General features: G+C 38.2%; 1 protein-coding gene across 1 annotated transcript in view; it reads right to left on the bottom strand.

The window, feature by feature from the left end:
- The window catches only part of LOC126470055 (copper chaperone for superoxide dismutase), a 97,841-nt gene that overhangs the window by 43,565 nt on the left and 29,344 nt on the right, over window positions 1–24,932 (bottom strand). Inside the window, exon 3 of the mRNA XM_050097560.1 lies at window positions 18,683–18,881. Within this exon, the coding sequence (XP_049953517.1) occupies window positions 18,683–18,881 (199 nt within the window). The remainder of the gene's footprint in view (window positions 1–18,682; window positions 18,882–24,932) is intronic.

Below are 24,932 nucleotides of genomic sequence, written 5' to 3'. Positions count from 1 at the left end.
CAATTTGTTATAATTAAATTTCAATTAGTAACATATCTACGATTAAGGTTTTCAGCAAGGGGTAACATAATATGCTTAGATATAAGGCGTGTGTTGTTGGTTTAGTGTAGCTGGCACAGTAGCTCAGTGTGTTCAGTCAGAGAGTTGGTTGGCCTCTGTAATAAAAGAACTGAGTAAAAGGATCAACAACGAACTTGAATGGATGTCGTGTGACGTCCGCAATGATCAAAAACAATGATTTAAAAAAGAAAAAAAAATATTTCTTAACATTCGTGTTTTTATTAGGTTCTGATACTTTATTATTAATTTAGTATAAGTATATACTATAATATTTTATGTTATGTAAATATAAGTTCACCTTTTTTTGAGGGGAATTTTGTTCAATTGGCTTAATCTACAGGACAGCTTGCGCTACTTGTATAAAGGTATTTTGCTCCTTTTTCCTTTACGCTTCATAATTCACATGTTGCAAAGATTCTGCTATTGGGTGGGAACAGTGATCAAGTAAGACTGACCTTGGGGTTTTACTAAAATGTGGGAATGATGAAATGATGTTTATCTTATGCGGAGAAGTATTCCAAATTTGTACAGCACTGTTTATAATGGAACATTTGAAACCCTGTATCCTTATTGATTGGACATGGTACTTTCCTTTTTGTGGACGATGGAGGAAATCTGCATTTTAATGGAGCTAACGCGGGAATTTTACGCGCGCCCATTGAGTAAACAGTGTGATTTACGAACTAGAAACATCCCTCAAACTGCCGCTGGAGTGCTTTGTGATCGTGTATACCATGTTGGGGCCCATGTGCCATATGCACAAGTCGCAGCGTTCCTGAGCGTTCAGCAGCACGTTGAACTTGGCACGCTCAATGTTAACGTTCGACAGCACGGTCCGTGTGCCGATGGCTTAAGCAGTTGCTGCAGAACATTCGTGGTTTCTTCAAGTCATTGAGTGAGATAGAAACAGAGGCCGATAGATAGACCATGGTTAGCCTTCAGTAGCAACAGAATAGTGAATATAAGTATTATGTGTGGGCAGAGACCACCTGCCTAGAGAGTTAACCAAGTACTGTTAGTTTGGATCCGTTCTTCTATTAATACAGCAAGGCAAAAGATTAGTTTTCTTATGACTTTAGTTCAGAGAACATTATTTTGTGTGTGTCCATGAAAATGTAGTTAACACAGGACTGATAAGCTAAACATGCAGCCTACAACTGCTGTAACCAGTGTTACCAAAGTTGAGTAATATATGTTACTATTCTGCCTTCTATGTTACTTTCATTGTGTGTGTGCTGCCCTAGAATCCTCGCATCTGTCCTACCAGGATACCTTTATTAATCTTTTTCAGTGACAGAGAGATTTTCATATATAAGTGGACACATCCAGTCCACAACATGAATTGTCTATTTCAATAGCCTTTGCAATATCAGATGAGCACTGTACCATGTGGCTCAGTGCTGTGGGCACTGCCTCAATTTTCTAATTGTTGTTAAGGCAAACAGTTCATTATATGAAAGATAAAGGCAATACATCATATCTTAGATGAGATTTATTCAGAATGTTTCATTGAGCTGAGAAGAGAATAACAACTAAATTCAGCTGAACAATTCATCTCCACACCAGATAATCAGCAGATGATAACCGAGTTGCAAACATTTCCCACAATGTGTTCAAGCCTCACTTGCACTAACAGAAGGAAGAATAAGCTGCTGGAGCCCATTTGTTCCTTGAGTACATCTGAAGATATCACAATGCTATGCACAGCTCATGCTGTCCGGCCTTCAGAGATGAGATGAGATGTGATGTGATCATGGGTGAAACTGAAGGAGTACCAAAATACAAAAATGAGAGTAGAATCCACAGGACCATAGGATATCATTTTGTTAACTAATGTAATGGGCAAAAGCACAGCCTGGAAGTGATCAGATGCATTGCTGGTAACCTAAACCATGAATTATGAGACAAGGGTTTACCAAGCTGACTTAGGTGCTTGGGCCCCCAGCACACCACAGTTGACACAACTTGTTCCCAACTTATTTTTTGATAGGGGACACTAATGGCTCCTTTAGGCTACCACAACATATATATAGAATTATCATGACTGTTACCATATATAGTGTCCCATTTGCATCTGAATAGAATTCAGTGGGTAATGCTACTCAATTTAAGTCCATATGTTGACAACAAACTAAATAAATTCCTAGGAGTTGAATGACTGTGAAACTAAGGATTATGCAGACTAAATGTCCAAACTGAATATGGACAATGCTTAGCACTTCACTTTAATATTTTAGGGAATCAATTCTTCTTAGCTCCACTTTACTTCTGGACACTAATTATTATAACAGCTAAACATTATACTAAGTACCGTATTTACCGGGTTATAAGATGAGGTTTTATTCCCAAATTTGTCATTAAAAACATACAGGGTCACCTTACATTCACATTAAACTACTGTTGCCGAGATAAATGTTTTTACAGTGTTTTCATCTTAAATTTACAGATGAAACTTTGGTTATTGAGTTTTCGTACAAATTCATTTTGAAGAGTTTTTTTGAAGAGTTCTGAAGGGTAGAGCTTAGCAAACAATACATTCATTTGAACAGGCACTAGATTTCCCGATACACCGAAGCACTCAATACATTATCAGTCTTGTTCGATCAGTCGCGTGACATTTGACTCATGGCGCTAGTGCACCGGATGGATACGTGATAAATTATGAACTAGGTAAAACAACAGTCAAATGCTTTCCTTAAAAAATTGACAATTTTGTGCAACATAGGAGGAAACAATTCTATCAACTCTCAAACGTCTGTTGTATTTGAAAAGGTTTGCAACAGAAGTTCTCACACACATATGGATACCACATGCATACATTAATGCTGCTTTTTACGTAAAGGTTACATTCAAAGGTGACAATCTTGTCCTTCAAAAACCATTACCTGATTCAGAACCCTAGTCAGTATTTTATTTGATTATGAAAAACTAATGATTCATGAAGTGCATTGCAAATGAAAATTTGGTTGTTCACATATTAGAATACAGGGAAAAATGTTACCAGCTTTTAATCAGCTTCAGAACAAGATGGTGTCATTCAGATGAAATGAGAAAGAAAATTAATCCAGAATTAAATCTCTAACAAATGAAACAAATCACAGTAAGCTGACTGCAATTGTTATTGCAAGAATAAATTACAGCAGAAAGATCTGTGGCGGAGTTAGCACCTACATATACACTAGATCACGGGATGAGTGAAAGTTCAAGGACTGGACTGAATCATGGCTGTAATCTTTTATTTATGTATTAGTTGCTGTTGTTACACATAACTTGCATGCCAGAAGATATAACTGTCCATGTTTCACTGTTGCTCAAGCACAGCACTATGGAAGGCTTGCAGGGGGAACACTGGCATGAGCTAAGCTGAAACAGTGATATGAGCTTAGCTGAGAACTATAATGAGTGTACGGAGGTGAATGGTGAGGGCCAGCAAATTTCGTTTTGTGCCAACCACGGGAATATATACTGTGCACTTTGGCTTTTTATAAACATCTAACATGTATAAACTGCAGTTTGACTGCATCCATTTGCACTCGGAATCGAACGGACATTAAAATTGGCCAAATACTCAACATCAGCATACATTTCTGCAGGAGACACTAAAAGTCTAGACCTGGCCCAGTGGCGTACTTGTGTGTTTCGTGCAGTAATGTTGCTGACACTCACCATGATATATGATGCAAACGAAAGGGAATGTGTCTGCTGCTGGTTCTACACAGCCAATGAGGAAGCAGCAGGTAGACAATATGTTTTTGTAGCAAAAGACATTGTAACATTCTCAAGTCACTACAGAAGCGAAATCCACTGTGTGTGTAAAAAAATCACATCATATTCAAAAGAAACAGAAAAATATTTTTTGACAGCAAAGATATAAGATTCACAGTTGTCCTGTTAGGATGATGATGATGACACTTAAAAATAGTGGCACCACGGAAGACAGGCTAAATGAAAGAGGCAGTGAAGATAAAAATTAATGTATACAATTTTGTTTTGTTTATTTTATTTCTCCTTGTATTATGAAAATGTAGACAACCAATAGATGCTATATACACTATGTGATCAAAAGTATCCGGACACCTGGCTGAAAATGACTTACAAGTTTGTGGTACACTCCATTGGTAACACTGGAATTCAGTATAGTGTTGGCCCACCCCTTAGCCTTGATGACTGCTTCCACTCCCGCAGGCACACATTCAATCAAATGCTGGAAGGTTTCTTGGGGAATGGCATCCCATTCTTCATGGAGTGCTGCACTGAGGAGAGGTATCGATGTCGGTTGGTGAGGCCTGGCACAAAGTCAGCATTCCAAAACATCCCATAGGGGTCCTATAGGATTCAGGTCAGGACTCTGTGCAGGCCAGTCCATTACAGGAATGTTATTGTTGTGTAAAAACTGTGCCACAGGCCGTGCATTATGAACAGGTGCTCGATCCTGTTGAAAGATGCAATCAGCATCCCTGAATTGCTCTTCACCAGTGGGAAGCAAGAAGGTGCTCAAACATCAATGTAGGCCTGTGTTGTGATAGTGCCACGAAAAACAATAAGGGATGCAAACCCCTCCATGAAAAACACAACCACACTATAACACCACCACCTCCGAATTTTACTGTTGGCACTACACATGCTGGCAGATGATGTTCACCGGACATTTGCCATACCCACACCCTGCCATCGGATCGCCACATTGTGTACCATGATTTGTGACTCCACAGAACGTCTTTCCACTCTTCAACCATTCAATGTTTAGATTCCATATGCCAAGGAAGGTGTCGTTTGGCGTAAACTGGCGTGATGTGTGGCTTATGAGCAGCCACTCGACCATGAAATCCATGTTTTCTCACATCTAGCCTAACTATCATAGTACTTGCAATGGATCCTAATGCAGTCTGGATTTCCTGTGTGATGGTCTGGATAGATGTCCACCTATTTCGCATCCATCATCAACTATCAGCAGTCTCTGTCAGTCAACAGATGAGGTCGGCCTGTACGCTTTTGTGCTGTATGTGTCCCTCCATGTTTCCGCTTCACTATCACATTGGAAACAGTGAACCTAGGGGTGTTTAGAAGTGTGGAAATCTCGCATACAGATGTATGCCACAAGTGATACCCAATCCCCTAACCACTTTCGAAGTCCGTGAGTTCCACAGAGCTCAATTCTGCTCTCACACGATGTCTAATGACTACTGAGGCCATTGATATGGAGTACCTGGCACCAGGTGGCACCACAATGCACCTAATATGAAAAACTTATGTTTTTTGGGGTGTCCAGATACTTTTGATCACATAGTGTAAGTTCAGAATACATGTAATGGCAACTTTTTATGCAGATACCTTACATCAACAAAAGTCCATAATTTTGATTAGTCAGAATATGTTAAAAATTAATTTTTATCAAGCAACCTATTAAAAAATGGGGGAACTGTCTTATATTCATGGTTGTCTTATACTTGGGTAAATACAGTAATTCACTCATCTTTGGGTTGAAAGGTGCAAGACCAATTTCCAGATTTTAACTGGGTTATTTATTTTTGTGCGTGTTAACACAAAACGAAAAAAGACCTTCTGGTTCAAGTATACAAAATAGGCCTACACCATTTCTCCTCAAATAAAGTTGTCACTATTCTCCCTAAGAATGTTGTACTAGGTAAGACGTTCTTGGTAAACTTGCCGCATAAAACGTGGATAAAATTCCAAGGTTTCAATGACTATCTCCTGCATTATCATCAGAAGCTATGTCTGACTGACGTAGATGATGGAGACAGTCATCAAAACCTCAGGATTTTATCCAAATTTGATGTGGCAATTTTATCAAGAATTTTTTTTCCAAGGACACTGTCATGGAAGACTTCGTAGCCAGAATCTTATACTGTTTCTTAATTTCCTATTTCTGGACTAGTAAACTTTTGTCTCAAGAGTTAATTCCCTGTTGTGACTTTTGATACTGCAGTCTGAGACAGAGCAGCTGGAGACAGCGGTCATGTGTGCGTGAGGTTTGCCTGTGTGTGTGTGTGTGTGTGTGTGTGTGTGTGTTTGTGTGTGTGTGTGTGTGTGTTTGTCTGTTTTCCTTTCTCTTATGAAAAAGATTTTGGCTGAAAGCTCAGTGTGTTAGCCTTGTCGTTGTACCTGTCTACAACTCAATGTGTCATCTTCATGGTGAGAAGCAAGCTATCCTTTTCATAACAGTTGTTACTCTAACATGTGTGTTTCCTTCATACCCTTGGCACACCACTCAGCCAAAGGTTACAATAATACAGAGTAGAAAGTTCTGCTCAGATGCCAACAGGTAGATGAATTTTGTATTTCTATGCATATCTGACAATACATTCCATGTCTGTTCTACATGCATCAGTAGCTGACCTGGTTTTCATTGTAGGTGGTTCACTGATTATCTTAAGGATACAGGGTACTTATAAATGGTGGAAAAATAGAAATTTTTTATGAATTTATTGAATACTATAGTCTTTCTTGATTACACTGATATATACATTAGAGGGTTTCAAATGAAAAATGACCTATATATACCAAATTTTAAAGTTACCGTCGTGTATGCTGCCACACCCCTTTTACTTCTGTTACAGAAACCAGTATTATTTCAAAAAGAACTGTGAACTTTCTGTTTCCAGCGATTGTACGTATGGTACATTGTATATGTTGGTAACAGTGCAGGTTTATAGTGTCTGTAAATGATTATCTTTGCTAATATTTACTTTTGTTTTGCTGAAGCAGTTTGTTCATGTGTTACTGAATGTTTGTTGCCCAAGTGCTACATATATTTGTGGAAGTGCATATCCTTTAGTGTGCAATAAATACGAACTATGCCACATATCAAGAAATTCAATAAAAGGAAATTCCGTGGTAACCATTTCACAAACAAAGCAATCCACACTGTTGAAAGTAACCTATGTATTAGTTCTTCTGGGAAGAAACTCCCACATGGCACACCTCCTGGTAATTCAAATTTTTGTGTTAACAATGACACTGTTTGTAGTGGATTTGTTGTTGATGATGTGGGCATCTTTTCTTCTTTGAAAAAGTAAGTGGCAAAATGTAAACAATTTGATGGTGTAGGTTTTGTCTGGAAATAACTGAACAGCAAAGTACCAGGAAGGGTTTAACATCAAAGTTCATTGTTCTATGTAGATCCTGCAATAAATCTACCTCGAAAATGACTTCAAACATCGTGCATAATTCATATGACATGAATTTGAAGTTAGTGTAAGTAATGCATGCAATAGGACAAGGAAAAAAGGCTGCTCAAATGTTTTGTGGTTTAATGGACCTTCCTCCTCCTCCCAGTAGGTTCAGCAAGTACATAAAATCACTTTTAGGTGCCTTGATGGTTGTGTCTAAAGCATCTATGAAACATGCAGTAAAGAAACTGTAAGTGGAACCAAGGACATTGCTGTTGCACTTGATGGGATAGAGCAACGTCGAGGACATTGTTCCTTGAATGGTGTTGTAAGTGCTACTTCTCTGGAGAATGGAAAAGTTGTTGATGTTGAGTGCTTATCTAAGTACTGCCACACCTGCCACGGTAACACTGAAGGATGTATTGAACATCAGTGTTCTAAGAATTATGATGGTTACAGCAAAAGTATGGAGTGTGATGGAGCTCTACAAATATTTCACAGGTCAGTGCCCATTTATAACATTAGATATACGAAGTATCTCGGCGATGGGGACTCTAAGGTTTTCAATAAAATTAATGAGTTCAATGTTTATGGAGATACCTTAGTAACAAAACTGGAGTGTTGTGGACATGTGCAAAAGAGGATGGGTGCTAGACTGAGGAAGCTTCAAAGAGAAATGAAAGGAAAGTTGCTATCTGATGGAAAATCTCTGTCTGGCTGAGACAGATTGACAGAAATAAAACTTCTTCAGAGTTATTATGGACTGGCCATTAGACAAATTGCACCTCTGAATGATGTTACAGCAATGAGAAAAGCTGTATGGGCCACCTACTTTCCTAAGTTGTCCACAGATGACCACCCGGTGCATGGACATTGCCCTAATGAAGCGGAGTCTTGGTGTGGTTACCAAAAAGCAAAAGAAAGTTGTCAAATATACCATCATAAGCATTCTCCTCCTGAGCCTGCTATAAATAAAATAAATTCAATTTTTAGAGACCTAAGTGACCCTGTTTTGCTTAGTAAATGTCTTCATGGGGGCACTCTGAATACAAATGAAAGTTTGGACTATTGCATACGGGAAAGACTGCCCAAGAACGTTTTTGTTGGACTAAGTACATTAGAAGTTGGTGTACTAGATGCAGTGATATGTTTCAATGATGGAGTGATAGGAAGGTTGGAAGTCATGAGAAATTTAGGCATAAAATGTGGCTCTAATATGAAAGATCAATTGCTACAACAGGTGCATGAGGCTGAAAGATTCACTCTTCAAGTTACCAAAGAAGCAAGAAGTGCTAAAAGGAATGCCAAGAGGAAGCTTGAAGATGAAGAAATGCTGCAGGAATGTTCTGAGGCACAGTTTAATTGGACTCATATCTTCATTCGCAATTTCTCACAAGTTGTATTTTTCAGAATTCAGGTACAAATATTTCCTAAAGTTTATAAATCATTGTTCTAATTTTCTTTCTGCAACTTTCAACCCTCCATACTTATGTAGTATACCTAAGCTTTATTGCAAATCAACTAAATTATAGAAAAAATAACATTTTTATTAGGAAAAAAATTATAAAAATTAAAATGTAAGATTTGATATTTTTTATCCTTGTAATATACATAACAGGTAGAATTAAATACGTCTGGTACCTCAGCCATCATGTCATGTATATCTGGTAAAAATTTGGTCTCCTTCTAATGTATAACATTGGGTTAAATGGTACCTCAATTTGAGGAAGCATTTTGGAAAAAAATTGCACAAATTTCTTTGTGATCTTTTTTAATAACCCTAAGCAGGTTCAAAAATATTCAAAATACTTCTAATTTATTTAGAAAGTGTGCTGTATTAACCAATATCAACAAAAAATCTGTAAAACCATATATATTATAAACAGTGCCTGAAAGAAATAGGTGTTGAGTTTTACATAACATTGAGCCAGAAAAGTACCCTGTTTCTTAATAAAGAGACTATAGTTCAATTCTTTTATCTTGGCGGCTTGCGCATGCCCGCCTAGACGCGGGAGATTGCTGCGTTGCCAGTTGCACACGACGCACGCGCCAATAGAAGCAGCGCCATAGTATAGCATAGTTCGGAAGCTTACGTTTAGGGGGGAGCGCGCAGTTCATGAAGTAAAGCCCCCACGGCCGCATTAACCCTTTCGCTGCTACAAAGACGTGCTCCCTGCATTCCGCGCTGTGGGCGATTTTGTCACTGCACTGCTCACCTGTGCAGACACATGGTGTTCCGACTGCTTTGACACTCTTTATCATTCGATTCCACAAAAACTATTTGGCTCAAAAATTAGATTTTTACCTATCTTCTTGACTGATACCTTCCCCCATAAATGACTTAATTTTGTTTCGATGTTCAACGCAGTTATTATGCAGCATTAAATATAGTAAACCATTGCACGAAATTTTGAAGAGTTTGCAGATGTCAGGTCCAGAGAGTATACTTTCCGGATGGTCGATTTTAATTGCCACAATGTTGAGAATGAAATGTGGACAAGATACCTACATATTTCATTTAATTTAAGTACCACGTAAGTGTTGTATGTAATATTGAGAAATATTCCACCTTTCGCGACTGTAACAAAAGTTTTACTTACACTGGGCACGTTTGGCTTTATTTTAAAGCACTTCAATCAATCAAAAGGAAGTAGACAAAATACATTAAACAGAACTGTGGACTTACAAAAACACTAGGACTTGAATATACCGTCTGTCAGTGAAGTGCTCAGAGCTATGTCAAATATAATTTTGTGTGTGGCACACACAAACAGCATTTATTTGCTAAAACACTGACGAGTCAACACAAACGTTGAATATTGTGCTACCGCAGCACAAAACTACGAAAGGTGACTTGGCAATGGAGGACACAAAATACAGTCCTTCAAAAGAGAGACGCATGTCTGGTCTAAATAAGTCGCTTATTACAGTTGCAGAAGAGGGATATATTTCAATACCATTGGTAAAACTGTGACTGTGGAACAAAAACAAGAAATAGAACATGAATACCATTGTGTATGTGCCATACCTTTCACCGATGGAAGTGCTTTAAAATAAAGCCAAACACGCCGTGTGTAAATAAAACTTTTATTACAGTCGCGAAAGACGGAATATTTCTCAATATTACATACGACACCTATGTGGTACTTAAATTAAATGAGATATTGTTATACAGTAAATATTATATGAAATTTAGGTATCTTGTCTACATTTCATTCTCAACATTGTGGCAACTAAAATCGACCATACGGAAAGTATACGCTATGGACTTTTACCTCTGCAAACTCTTCAAAATTTCGTGCAATGGTTTACTACATTTAATGCTGCACATCAAAACAAAATTAAGTCATTTATGGGGGGAAGGTATCATCAAGAAGACGTGTAAAAATCAAATTTTTTGGCCAAATAGTTTTTGTGAAATCGAATTATAAGTGTGTCAAAGCAGTGGGAACACCATGTGTCTGCACAGGCGAGAAGTACAGTGATGACAAAATCGCGCACAGTGCGGAATGCGAGGAGCACGTGTCTGCAGCAGCAAAAAAGTTAATGAAGAGGCAAAGCATTAGAAATTTCATTCAAACGAATAAAATTCGTGAAGTAAGGCACTCCAATATTGTTTTTAAATAAAGAAAATTTTACGCACCACACAAGGTTTGAACTCATAACCTTTCACTTGGCAGCCCAACACCTTAACCGTTCCGCTACCTCAGCTCATCGAATAGTTTAACTCCATAAGGAGTCTAACAGCTCACACAACTACTTATAAACACTGTTGGTATGACTATGAATTACTCACGCTTCGTCGAAGTACAATAGGAAATAAACAATTACCGCTGTTCTTTATTGCGAAAAAGCAGTTCGTGAGATTGAAACAAACACCTTTCCTTGCTATCGCCTGAATTAGGAGTCTTATTGCTTGTTTGATTTAATTAATAGAATATGAAGCAATTGGTATAAAGAATGCTTTTTCCAAACTTTCTATAAAAGAAAGTCTGCTATCAAGACATTGCTTCTGTTCTATTACTTTATTTATGATGGAACGTTTCTAAAACTGAAGACACTCGTCCGTGCTCTGCACTGCAGTCGAGATCTGGCAACGTCGTTCTCTGTTCATTGGCTGACTGTGTTTTGTGACGTCAGATGCGCAGAACGAACCTAAACTCGGCCGTCAAGATATATGACACGCACTTTAGTAATGCTCACTGATGTAGAACATCAATGAATTAGAGTGGGAAGGGTTCATGGGAAAATTCTCAAAAGGTATAAGAAGGCATAAGCATTTATCAGTCACCTTGAAGTGAGCAGTCTACTGTGAATTCAGATGCAGACGATAGCACACACAAGCCAGGAAACAGAAAAATGTGCGAGGAGTATAATGACTACACTCTCTATATGGAGCACAATAGATGATGTTGAAAGAAAAGTGATTCTCTGACTGTTGCTGCAAGAGAGATCTCGTTTCCCATAAACCAAATATTACCGAAGTACAATTCTTTTTTAAATTGTCAAGTTCTGGCAATCTGCCACAAACAGGAGTAGATTCCAGTTGTGACACAGATATTTTCACTTCTCAGATGATTCACTGCAATCTGAAGATTGACAATTAAATTAGACCAGTTGTGGATCATTCCAATGGCACTATTAGCAATAGTTAAATTCCAGATAAAAACCTCTGCACTGACGAGTCAGAAGTTTTGTGGTTTGATTGTTTGAGTTAAGGATACATGCTGCTGTATATAACAAATTTATAATTCTGTAGCTCTGAAAAAACTTATCTGCTTTCAAAAAACCATTGTTAATGGAACATTGCGCAACAACATAACAAATAACACACAAAATTTAGTTAAATGATTAATGGAAAATCTCATATAAAGATGTGAAACAAATACTAACAAAGAGATAGAGGGGCTGGCCAGTACTTACCTCAGCTCAGTACAGCCAATAGATACACAAAAAACAGAACCGAAAATTTACATTCCTAGCTTTCAGAACAAATGTTCCTTCATCAGGGAGGAGAGAGGGGAAAGAAAGGGAAGAAGGGAAACTGGATTCAGTTACTCACAACCCAGGTTATGAAGCAACAGGGAAAGGAAAACAGGAAGGGTAGCAAGGATGGAGGCATGGAATATCTTTGGCTTCCCTCTGACAACCATGCCTCCATCCTTGCTACCCTCCCTGTTTTCCTTTCCTGTTGCTTCATAACCTGGGTTGTGAGTAACTGAATCCAGTTTCCCTTCTTCCCTTTCTTTCCCCTCTCTCCTCCCTGATGAAGGAACATTTGTTCCGAAAGCTAGGAACATAAATTTTTGGTTCTGTTTTTTGTGTATCTATTGGCTGTACTGAGCTGAGGTAAGTACTGGCCAGCCCTTCTATCTCTTTATTAGTATTTGTTTCACAAAATTTAGTTACTCTGAAACTGAAGGAAAGTCAAGTGGTTTGGCATAGAAACGAAATTTTAGTTGTTAGCAGCTGGAGGGACAAAAGGGAAGTTCTCTGCATTTTTCATGCACACTGTGCTGAATATGTTAAAGTTTGTAATCAAAACAGCAAGAAAATTCTTGAAAACTAACACAAAGACTACAATAATGGCATGCCAGGCATTAATCAAGCCAATCAAATGATTTCCTTTTATTCAGCTCTGCAAAAATTATCATTTAGCCAAAAAATTACTCTGTATACTATGGAAATGTATCTCCACAATGGCTAGTTTTACAGTCAGGTAATTTCAAATTGTATATGTACGGAAGACAGAAAATTAGTACTACTTGTATTAACATTTTACACTCATAAGACTGTTTAAGCATCCATTTACTTGGTAAGCACTTCATCACGAATTTATTAGTGTTTATAAAGCAGTCCCAGATAGCTTAATTTTGAAATGGGAGTCACCATTCCTCAAGATTTGAAGCTCAGTAAGAAATAAGTGTAAAATTTTTCCATTTTATGTCTAATGGTACACAAATGGGCTGCTGAGTTACTGTCATAGAGAATACAATTCTTTTTCTCTAAACTAGACATATGAGCAAAAATATTTATTGGGAAGGAATGGTAAATATTGAAGATTTTCGCACACTCTTGTTTTTCACTAATTTTGATTTTACTATGTGAATTTTTAATTCTGATAAAGTTCCTACATTTTATTATTTGAAGATCTGGATTCAATGTAACTCTTCCTTTTACAGGATAATTTGATGTCTGGGGTAATAGCTCCTTAACAAGGTCTTTGGAGTCTCTCATCAATAAATAGGCTCACACTTAATTTCCTGAAAGCAGGGTTTTAAACTTTTAAATTCTATCTGTTGTAATCCTACAAAGTGAGCATGCAAAATTAAAACACCGTGCACCTCCACAGCCAGCCTAAAGAGGCCGCCTCACATCAGCACAGACAGCGCAGCAAGCGCCACGCCGTGTGCGAAACAGTCTTATACAAGCCAGCGCACCGGGCCCTCAGACACTCCAATGTTTATGCCACAAATATATACTTCACTGCCAGACTGTGCCTTAAAAGTACTCCTTGGTTTCGTGTGTTTGTACTATTTAATATGTCATTCAGTGTCTTAGTGTACTCCTCTTCATGTAGAAGCAGATTAAAAGTTGGTTGGTGGACATTCTGATATTGTGTTTGTGCAACATTACAATATTTCTGTTGACAAGTGCGGTATTCTACTCTGCACATTTTGTTTTGCAATTCACTATGGCCAGTATGACAGTGGAAGAAATTCTTCAAGCCCTTGCTGAACAGCAGCAAGCTCTCACCAATCAACAGCAGGCTCTCTCTCCATGGTATGAAACAATTTGGCAGCATCACTGACACGCCAATATTCAATACTGTTGATGCAACCCCCACGGTTTCCTTCATATGATGAATCTGCAGAAGATTGTGATACATACAAAAAACACCTTCAGCAACATTTCCAAGCTTTTGTTGTCACCAACCTCAACATGTGTAAGGCTTTCTTTCTGTCATGGATTTCTCCTTGTGTCAGCTAGGTCCTCTTCAGGAACCTACCAGCCTCTCTTTTGCTCTCTGCTCATCACTCATCACTGTTATTGCTGCTCATGCGAGTTCTACTGTTGTCAAAAGCAGCTGAAACAGTCATACAGAGCTCGAGCAGCGAAACTTCATGGGCTTAGCCATAGTTGCCAGTTTGTTACTAAAACTCACATGCTATCTCACACTTGGGCCCTGACTGGCAGGTAAGTTCATGAATGTGCTTTACAATGTGAAAATCCCTCTCTCGCAGAAGTTTTGAACATTGTCTAGTCTTTTGAAGTGTATAGGGTAGCAGAAAGTAAGACAGACGCTTGGTCTGAAGTAGTTGCCATTGCTTCTCCTCCTCAGCCACTGTCAGTTAGCTCACAGGGGGAAGATGACGTCACGGTGGTGCAATCGCGCTCTCCACAATGCTTGGTGCAGTGCCATATTAAACAGCAACAACAGTCAGCATCACAACTGTGGATGCGTGCTCCTCTCCTGTCATGCCCTAACTGTTTGGTTCAACATGAGCAGGCTGTGTATCAAAGTGTTTGGCTGTATGAGACTACTGTAAAAGAAAGGGACATATTGCTTCCGTGAGTAGCTCTCCACCTCCTCCATCAAACATGAATGTGGATGTGAACAGTTTTTCACACGCGACAGAAGCCCCAAACAAACTGTACATTGAAGTATGTGTTATGGACATGATGTTAAACATGCAAATAGACCTGGGTGCGGCGGTGTCTTTGATAAATTCTCAAACCTATGTTGATCTTGGATCACCGGGGTCATCCCCTGTCTCTTGTTGGTTGGGGAGTTACAACAAATAACAAATACCCACATTGGGGCAGTTTTCTATTCCCATAGTGTATAAAGCAGCTGTTCAGCCTTTGACCTTCATGCTAGTGGATGATGCCAACAGAGGAAACGTATTTCAGTTAGATGCCTTCAAAACTTCTGGATTCTCTATTTCTGACAAAGTGCATCTGCTATCAGATCAAGTTCTGTACTAAGAACTGGACACACTTTGCTCGGAATTTTCCTCACTGTTTTGAGAATGTTTTGGATGTGCTATCAATTACAAGGCTCACACCACAATGAAACTGACAGCACGCCCCTGTTTTTCTCGTGCCCGCTCAAACTCAATGGCTTTACAGGAGCAAGTCATATCAGAACTCTATCAACTTACATCCTTCAGTGTTGTCACACCTGTCTCCGCTAATGAATGGTCTACTCCATTGGTAATTTTTGCAAAACCTGACTGTCACCTTCAGCTCTGGTGATTTTAAAACATCAGTAAATTCACAGCCTATTATTGATACCTATCCCTTACCCCATTAAGATGAACTCTTAGCACAGCTTTCCTGGAGTTAATATTTTTCCAAAATAGACTTGTCAGAAGCCTACTTGCAACTGCCTCTGGATGATGGTTCCAAACGCATCCTCATACTGAATACCCCCTTTGGGTTATACCAATACTGGTGCCTATCACTCAGCGTAGCTAGCATTTCTGTTATTTTCCAATGATTTTTGGAGCAGCTCACGGTCTCCGTGGCGAGACATATTAACTACCTGGATCATATTGTGGTCTCCGGTTGCCCACCAGATGAACACTTGGCAAATCTTTGTGCCTCGTTCACAGTGGTGCAGGCTGCCAAGTTACATTTTAACTTAGACAAACAGCAATTTTTTCAGCTGCCTATCATCTATCTAGGTTTTGAAATCTCACATGCAGGTGTCAAGCCTTTAAAGCCAGCATATCTATGCCATTGCCACTTTGCCATTCCTATCACTGTCAAAGAGTTGCAGGTCTTTCTCAGAAAGATTGCGTACTACCATAAATTTCTTTCTGATGCAGCCACAGTGACTCAGTCCGTTCATGCTCTCTTACATAAATGTGTTCCTTTTCACTGGTTACCCACCCGTGAGCTTGCTTTTACCCAGATGAAGTCAAAATTACACTTGGTACCTTGCATGGTTACCTTCCAACCATTCCGAGATCTTGTTTTGGCCACAGACATTTCCCAGTGTGGCTGTGGGGCTGTTCTTGCACACAAATACACGGACAGTTCTGAGCACGCAATTGCATATGCTTCCAAACTCTGAATTAGGCACCACAGTGCTACTCACAGATAGAAAAAGAAGCACTTGTTATTGTGTATGCACTAAAAACATCTCTTGTTTTCCTATATGGTTTTAAATTTCATTTGAGTACTGATCATAAATCTCTGGTTTCTCTTTTTCATCCTTCAGCATCTCTTCCACACAAAGCAGCCCTTTGCCAGCAACACTAGGTTCTGTTTCTGTCACACTATAACTACAAGATTCATTTCCACCTCACAGCACAACACGGTAATGCTGATGCTGTTTTTCAGTTGCTGATTGGCCCCCAATCCAGAACTTGATCAGGATGAACTGTTGTGTTTCCATTTATACGTTGAAGCCCAAAACATCGTGGATGGTTTCCCCGTTACCAGTTCTCAGATTTTGGCAGCTGTCATGGTCGATCCTGTTTTATGTCAGGTTGTTCTATTTGTCCACCATGGCTGACCAGATACGCCACTGGGCCAGGCATCAGATCCCTTGTGCAATTATTATGCTCTCCATTCTCGATGGTGTGTTACTATTAGCTACTGAAGAGTCAGTGCCCAGGGTAGTGATCCTGTCTGCATTGCAGTGGGACTTCATGCGCCTTCTCCACCTGGGCCATTGGGGTGTTCCTCGTACAAAATTTTTGGCCCACAATCGTGTGCTTTGGCCAGATTTTGACAATGAGATCATGCATGTTGTGTCTGCTTGCCTGAAGTGCACCACCCATCAAGCAGCACTACAGGTGTCTCTTTCCTTGTCTCTCACTCCCCAGCATCTCTGGAAGCATATTCACGCTGATTTTGCGGGTTGCTTCCTAAACTCCTTTTGACTTGTAGTAGTTGATGCTTTCTCAAAGTTTCCTTATGTAGTTCCTTTCCCATACTCATCCACAGCTGCTATGGTCATGGCCCTCGCAATTATTTTCTCCTTGTAAGGATCACTGAATATGCTGTTGACAGACACCCACAATTAGTGTCTCAGGATTTCAAAGATTTTTGTACAGAGTGACATCTGACATGTTGCATCTGCTCCATTTCATCATCAGTCCAATGGTAGGGTGAAGTGGTTGGTCATTACATTCAAAACTCAGACAAAAAAAGACATCACACTATCTTCTCCCAAGGAAGCCCTCAATGGATCCTTGAACTCATATAGGATCCCTCCAGCTGTCATCATAACCCAGCAGAACTGCTTTATATGGCCACCACTGCCACTCCTTCACCTGCTTCGACTGATGCCCAGCCATCCACCAGCAACTGCCTCACAGCAGTTCCACCTGCCTCCGCCGTCTGGGCCCACAGGTTTGGCCGATGCTTTAAGTGGATAACAGCAATCATCCATCAGTTCTGAGGCTGCTGCCTCTGTCTCGTGCGCACCTCCGACGGCTTGGTGTCACAACACTATGACCAGTCACCCCCACAAATGTCCAACCAAGCACCGGAGACCCTACCACTCCTGGGTCTACCTCCACCATCCACGCTGGTCCCCTAGCGTGGTCCATACCCCCCTCGGACTCCTGCACTGTCTGTGTTCTGGATGCCATTGCCACCGGGCGAAATAGTTAGCACAAGGCCACCTCTGTCTACGCAGCCTGTCACCGCCACCGTCGCCTTTGTCTTCTCTGCTGCTTCCATTGCCAAGTGCCTGCCAGGATGTGGACATGTGTCTCCATCATTGGTACTCCCTTATGGTCTCTCGCAGGAGAGTGGATGCCACACCTGCGCCATTTCAGACTGTATTCTCCAGAAGTCATTCCCTTCCGAGAAGGCATGGACACCTCCTTGGAGAACACCTTCCTCGAAGGGGGAAGGAGTATTATAATCCCATACAGTGAACATGTATAATTAAACAGTGCACACATCCACAGCTGGCCTAAAGAGACCACCTCACATCAGCACAGATGGCGCAGCAAGTGCCACCATTTATGCGACAAATGTGTACTTCACTGGTAGACTGTGCCTTAATGTACTCCTTTGTTTTGTGAGTTTGTACTGATTACTATGTCATTCAGCATTAGCATAATCCTTCATGTGGAAGCGGATTAAAAGTTGATTGGTGGGAATGCTGATATTGTGTTTGTGCAATGTTACAATAGTATTGTTACTTACGAGCCTGGCTATTTTCCAGCTCTGTGTGTGTGTGTGTGTGTGTGTGTGTGTGTGTGTGTGTGTGTGTGTGTGTGTGTGTGTGAGAGAGAGAGAGAGAGAGAGAGAGAGAGAGAGAATACAATATCTATCTGATTTTGACAGCACCTTAACAATTAAGTTCACTGAACAATGTACTGCTACACAGCTTCACACACAACATACATAAATATTAACTGCCCAATAATCCGGACTAACAGATACAAGCAAATTCATTTTCACATCCATACAATTGTGCATTATCTTTTCCTTTTTTTTAACAGTGACAGATTAAAAATTACCTTTCACAACCATCAGAAATATCACCACATTCATATACATGAATGCCATGTTTTCCTGGTTCCAATCCATCTATAGTACCATCAATTACACAAGTATCATTGTCAAGTTGTAGAAATCTGATAACACCCTTTATATGACCATCTGCCCGCCCACAGTCATTTCCAACCATTGCAACAGCTGCAGTTTTACATACACCACCTGGAATATTATGAATATTTGAGTCATCTTGGTTTACATACCAAACAGATAAATTAAAAACATTTTGAAAACATATGCATCTCGAAAAATTTATTAAATTTTGAGTTATATCTTCTGAAATAACTCAGGACAGCACACAAAATTCTCTACAGTAAACAATATAATACATCCAAACAACATTATAAGAAGGACCATTGCCTAATCACTGATTACATACTTCATGCAGATACATGACAAATTATTTTATATTTTCAGAGTTCACAAAACTAATGCTAAAAATATGTTTTTTCCATTTCTGGACTATCTTTTTTATGTCAATGAAAAATGTGTTTGAATGTTGTTACAAAAAGTAGAAACTTCATGTAAATGAACTTGTGCACTTGAAAAACCAGAGAAAAATTTGTCATTTATCTTTCCTTTGTGAACTGTCATTTATTAGTCTCATACATTACATAATCTAAATCATTTGATTCAGGTATAGGAGAATATCAGATATTGTGGTAAAGCTTCACCATAAACGTAGAACAACTGATGTTAATAATAGCCTCCTAATAATAATACGATTTGTTACATACATAATAAAATCTAATACTAAGTTATCAATTGCTCAAATTATGGTTTCATCCTCCATGAACATTTCTCCCACAGAATTTGTTGTAGCCTTATTCATAGAATCTCTGGCTTCATATGAAATACTTTTTGCCCATCAATTTATTACATACTGTCATCCCCATGTACTGTGAAGTCCATGCATTCAATTTCAATTTGTGTGCAGGTAGCATAAAATTCTTTTTGTGTCTCGTGTTGTATGTGTGGTTAAACTGATACACCTCAAGTAATTTTTGTCTGCCGTGGAAGGAGGTTATAACTCATAAATGTATATGGAGGGAGCAGTTAAAAATTGCAGTTTCCACAATAACAGGTTACAAGATTCTTTTTGCTATTCAGTACACACTTATCTGACACTATTCCTCTGCATTTTCAGCATTCGAGATATAGTATTTGAACTTTCCTAGAAAATTATACCATACTGAATGACTGATTCAAAATAACTATGATGTGCTACTTTTTGTGTAGTGACATAAGTAGAAGTTGTTAGTACTTGCATTTCAAATTCAAAACTGTTCAATTTATTTGATAGGAATTCAATAAGTATATTCCAGCTTAAGTTCTTGTCCACATTTAGTCCAAGGAATTTGATCATGTCAACTTCTTTTATAAGTTGATTGTTATGCAGTTACTTTCTCTAACAATTTGAAAGGTTTGCAATAGAAACAGGGTGATAATTTCTCATGTTTTCTCTCAACACTATGTTGAACACAAGTTTGGCTTTGGCATACTTTAACACATTAGGAAAGCATCCTTGTTTGAAAAATTGGTTGATTATTTAAGTGAAAGAGGTGCTACTATGAGATACACAACTTTGTGGTTATCCCATCCCATCCAGCAGAGTTTTTACTTGTTAATGACAATATACCATTTTCCACATCCTTTTTGAGACTTATTTCAAAGCTGTGATATACTCAGATTCTTCGTGGAGTCCAAAGGGATTTATGTTACTCTAATATTCAGCTATGTCAACATCTGACACATTGATGAAAAATTCTTACACTCTGACATTTGAAGCTGTGTTTATAGTAAAGCTTTTATCTACTTTAATCCTAGATATTTCAGGAGTACTAACTCTAACTCTTATTTGGTAATGGACCACACTAGCTTTGACTTATGTTTTAAAATGAACTTGTATTCATTTGGATGCTTTCATAACCTTTTTTAAATGTAGCATCATAGTGTCTAACATACTCAGTAATACGTCTGTTTTAATTAAATTTCAGTGCCTCTTCTAGGCACTGGAAATTTTTGTACATTGATTTATCCATTTAAGTTTACCAGTCACTGGAAAACTGGGAAAGCTTCATGAAAAATTTCAAGAAAGCTACTTACAAATTTGTCAAAGTTACTACTGCTTGAAATACAACTGTCAAAAGTCCATTCAGTCTCTTTTATTATTAAATATTGCTGATTTTTTTTTATTGAAGTTCTTTCTTGCATGGCATTTGTAACATGAAATTTCTTTGCTAATTTTTGGTAGTTTAATGAATAATGGTAGTTTAGTGAACAATGAGTGTTGTCCAATATATTTGAATCCAAGCAAAATTTATAAACATCTTTAAACCCAATTTGTTAAAATATTATCAATAGAGGTCAGTGACTGTGCATTTCTCTCATGGCTTGCATTATTTTTCCTTTTTTTTCTTTATTGAGATTTTCAAACAGGCACTGAAATTTGATCATAAAAACTTCAATTGTAGCTTTCTCTAGTACTCTATAAGTAGAAATTAGTGTGACATTTACATCCCTTTACTCAACACAGCAGCTCTCAAATATACGATCTTGATTCAAATAATTAAAATAATTTCTTATTTCATATTTTATATCAGAATGAATAAGTACGCAAGAGTCTACAACTGATTTCTCTTCTCTTCAAAAGCCATTGGCTATTTGAAAGTTTCAGTTTTATTAAAGATTTTAATATTATCATCTGTAAGCCAATGTTCATTATGGCAAATAACTTTTACATTTTTACATTCAGAAAGAATAATTTCTAATTTATGAATTTCATTACTCTTGTTTAAAAAAAAATTCAGTACTTAGTTCACTAATATTCCATTGCAGTACTTAAGGGCATTCTTTCCTATTAATGGTTTCAGTTGTACTCTTTTTTTAGTAGTGTTTCAGTCTTGCCATTTTTGTTACCGCACTTTGTGTCATCTCCATCCCTCCTTATAAGTTTCCCCTATTATTTAGAATTTTATATGTATCAGTGAACATTTTGCTAAGAATTTTGGACCCTAACCTATTTAAATGCAAACCACTTTTACCAAATCATTTATTCCTTTAGCACTTATTTCAACCCATAAACAGAACCCCTAGAGTGTTACAGTTTTAGTTTGTACTGTGGTTAATTACCTCCATATATGTCACTGAAAGATTTTCTGTGGACAATACTGCTCACTAAAATTCTATATGCTTTGCAGAGGTTACTGGTAGAGTGAATTACATTTTTGTTTCACTAACAATTTCCTCTTCAGTGCTGCTTCTATGAGAATTTTTACCTATGTGGATGAATACTCTACAGTAATTCTTTCAAGATACTTCTGCTGAACCATCCTGTGAACTGTATAGGTTTCTGAAATGTTTGTTCACCTGATGGATCCTGATTCTTAGGAAGACATCCACTGTGGAATTTGGTGTCACCATATTTTTGGGCAGCGAATCACTTATAACACAGAATTAATTTTTTCATTCTGCTTTTCACTTTTCCACTTACATTTTTTTCAGTTTTTGAGATCTCCATGGGAGCTTCTTCCAAAAGTGAAACTGACTCACTGAGCAAACAGATGTACCATCCAGCTTGTTTTTGACATTACTTTCGTCTATCAGCTCCACTAGCTCGCAAAAAAATTTTCTTCTGCATTTCAGGTCACAATTTTCTTGCTTATGCACTGGTAATACTACTTTTAAAGTGACAAATCAATATGTACTACTTTAATAACTTCTTCCTGTGAGCTCATAGTGGAAGCCAGTTTCATCCTGTAAACAGTCTAGGCATGACCAATGAATATCATTGCTAATAAATTTTAAGCATAATTGTGCAAAATTTTGATTTAGCCATAAGTTCCACTTCACACACAAAATTCGTTTCATAACCCGTTATTGACTGTTATACAGTTTTGTAACAGGTTTAATTGATGTACTCGATGATGATAAAAATGACAAGTTTTTCCACAAATTGTAATACATATACAATATGGTCTTTGGAAGAGATCTGGACAACCTCTGGCACATTTTCTTCCTAAAAAGTGTTTCTTTCCAATCAGTAAGTATTCAGTAAACTTCCTCTGCAAAAAAACTTATGATAACCTAACAACAAAATAAAAATGTTCATCACAGTGTCAATACCACATCAAATGGTCTCTGGACAGGTGATATGTTACTACACTGTAAACTGATCATGGAGGCTCAAGAGGAAAAATGTGTAGAAACTAAGTTCCTGATCGCATTCATATAACACAAAAAGACAGTGGATATCTAGTTCCAGAATCTATGGAAGGATGGTTTGCATGAGACATGGGTGAAATGATACTTAAAATAGAAGATACCCAAGTTCCATCACCTACCAAAAGAAAGGAAAATGAGACATATACTTTGAATACGAAAGTCATCCAGAATCCCACGCGAAAGTCACAGAAAGATGGGGGAAATTCAAGTCAATATTGAAATACGTGAAACAAACAAAATCTGAAAACTTGTAAGAATCAGAGTGGGCAGCTGAGTCAGAGCTCAGAAGGAGAAAAAAAGACACTATCAGAGAATATGGCAGAAACAATAGTGAGAAATATCACATTTTGTTTACACTTACATTTGCAATCACTGGGTAAGTAGAAGTTTTTTCTATGTCTGTCAACTAAAAGAGGAGAAAGGTCTTTCACATAACCTCTGTTGAATCCTACTGGTAATATTTCAAGTCCAGTCACATTAAATCTGTTGTTTGTTATTTACAGGTTCCATGGCTTATAACTGAGATGTATTACTATGGGGTGGAAAATGCCAGTTAATTTACAACTGTAATGGACTTCCTCAGTGAAAAATATGGCCACTTACACAATTGTCTTTTACATTAACTGTAAGCTATGTTTAATTTTTTCTTTTCCACATACAATGATCTACATACATACAAAAGATACACACAAAAAGGCTTCTCTTATCACACTAAGCCTGAGCAGTGGATACTGTAAGTTACTTCTTCTAGTATATGTTTAAGAATGTTGTGACTAATTGTTGATAATGAACTTCATTAGGAAGTAGATGTGCTGTGAGGTGGTTGTCAGGATACACAACTGTTTAAATAGCAATCTACAAGTGGTTATAGTGTAAACACCATATATTATCCTTATTGCACACTTCTGTGCAATCCACACACTTCTTCAATGAAGAGTTGTACCATATTAAAGGTTGCTTCAAATAGATACACCTAATTTCAGGAAAGTGAAAGTAGATAGAAAATTGGGGTAATTTTAACTTATGCATACAAACTAAAAATTTATCTTGACATCAGTTATAAGTTGATGGTTCATTTGGTTGCCTGTAGGAAACTCCCTAGAGCACTTCACTCACTTGTTCATTCATTACCCAACATGCGTAGAATTGAGATGGCAACAACAGAGCAACAAAATGCATTTTTGTCTCTACTTCAACAGGTGCAATTCATACAACAGTGCAGAAGGAGTTTTGTTCAGAGTACAGCACTGCAACTCCTACAGCTCAAAGCATTCAACAATGGCAACAACAGTTTCAAGACACTAGTTGTTTATGTAAGATGAAATCCACATGTAACCATCACATGCTAATTCAAGACATATACCACACTCAACAGAGATTTGTACATAGTCCACAGAAATCTGCTCATCACACCAGCGAAGGTTTAGCCTTTCCTTGAGCATCTCTTCAGTAAGTTTTGCAGTAACATTTGTGTTTCCTGCTGTACAGGATACAAGTGGTCATAGTGCTGATAAACAAGAATATGTCTTTTTTTAATTCATTCTGGGTGTGGAAAGGGTAGATAGTTTCCTTCCACATTTAATGTTTACTGATGAAGCTACATTCCAATTAAACAGAAAAGTGCACCACTGCAACATGAATATGGGAAACAGAGTAGCCACATACCATACTCGAGCACAAGAGACGGACTCCAAAGCTTCACACCTTTTGTAATATCTCCAGAGAAAAGATTCAAGGCCTCTTCTTCTTTGTGAAAAAGACGGCAACATGAATCGTGTACCTGGATACATTTAAGATCTGGCTTTTTCCATGATTGTGAGATCATGCCAAAAATTTCAGTTATTAGCATAAGCGAGAGAGTGAGTGAGCGAGCGAGCAAGTGAGTGAGCGAGTGAGCAAGCAAGGTGCTCCAGGGAGTCCCCTACAGGCAACCACATGAACCAACAAGCAATAACTGGTGTCAACATAAACTTAGTTCATATGCATAAG

This window comes from Schistocerca serialis, chromosome 3 (assembly GCF_023864345.2).
Source record: "Schistocerca serialis cubense isolate TAMUIC-IGC-003099 chromosome 3, iqSchSeri2.2, whole genome shotgun sequence".
NCBI lineage: Eukaryota > Metazoa > Arthropoda > Insecta > Orthoptera > Acrididae > Schistocerca > Schistocerca serialis.
This window is presented reverse-complemented; position numbering and strand designations above follow the sequence as displayed.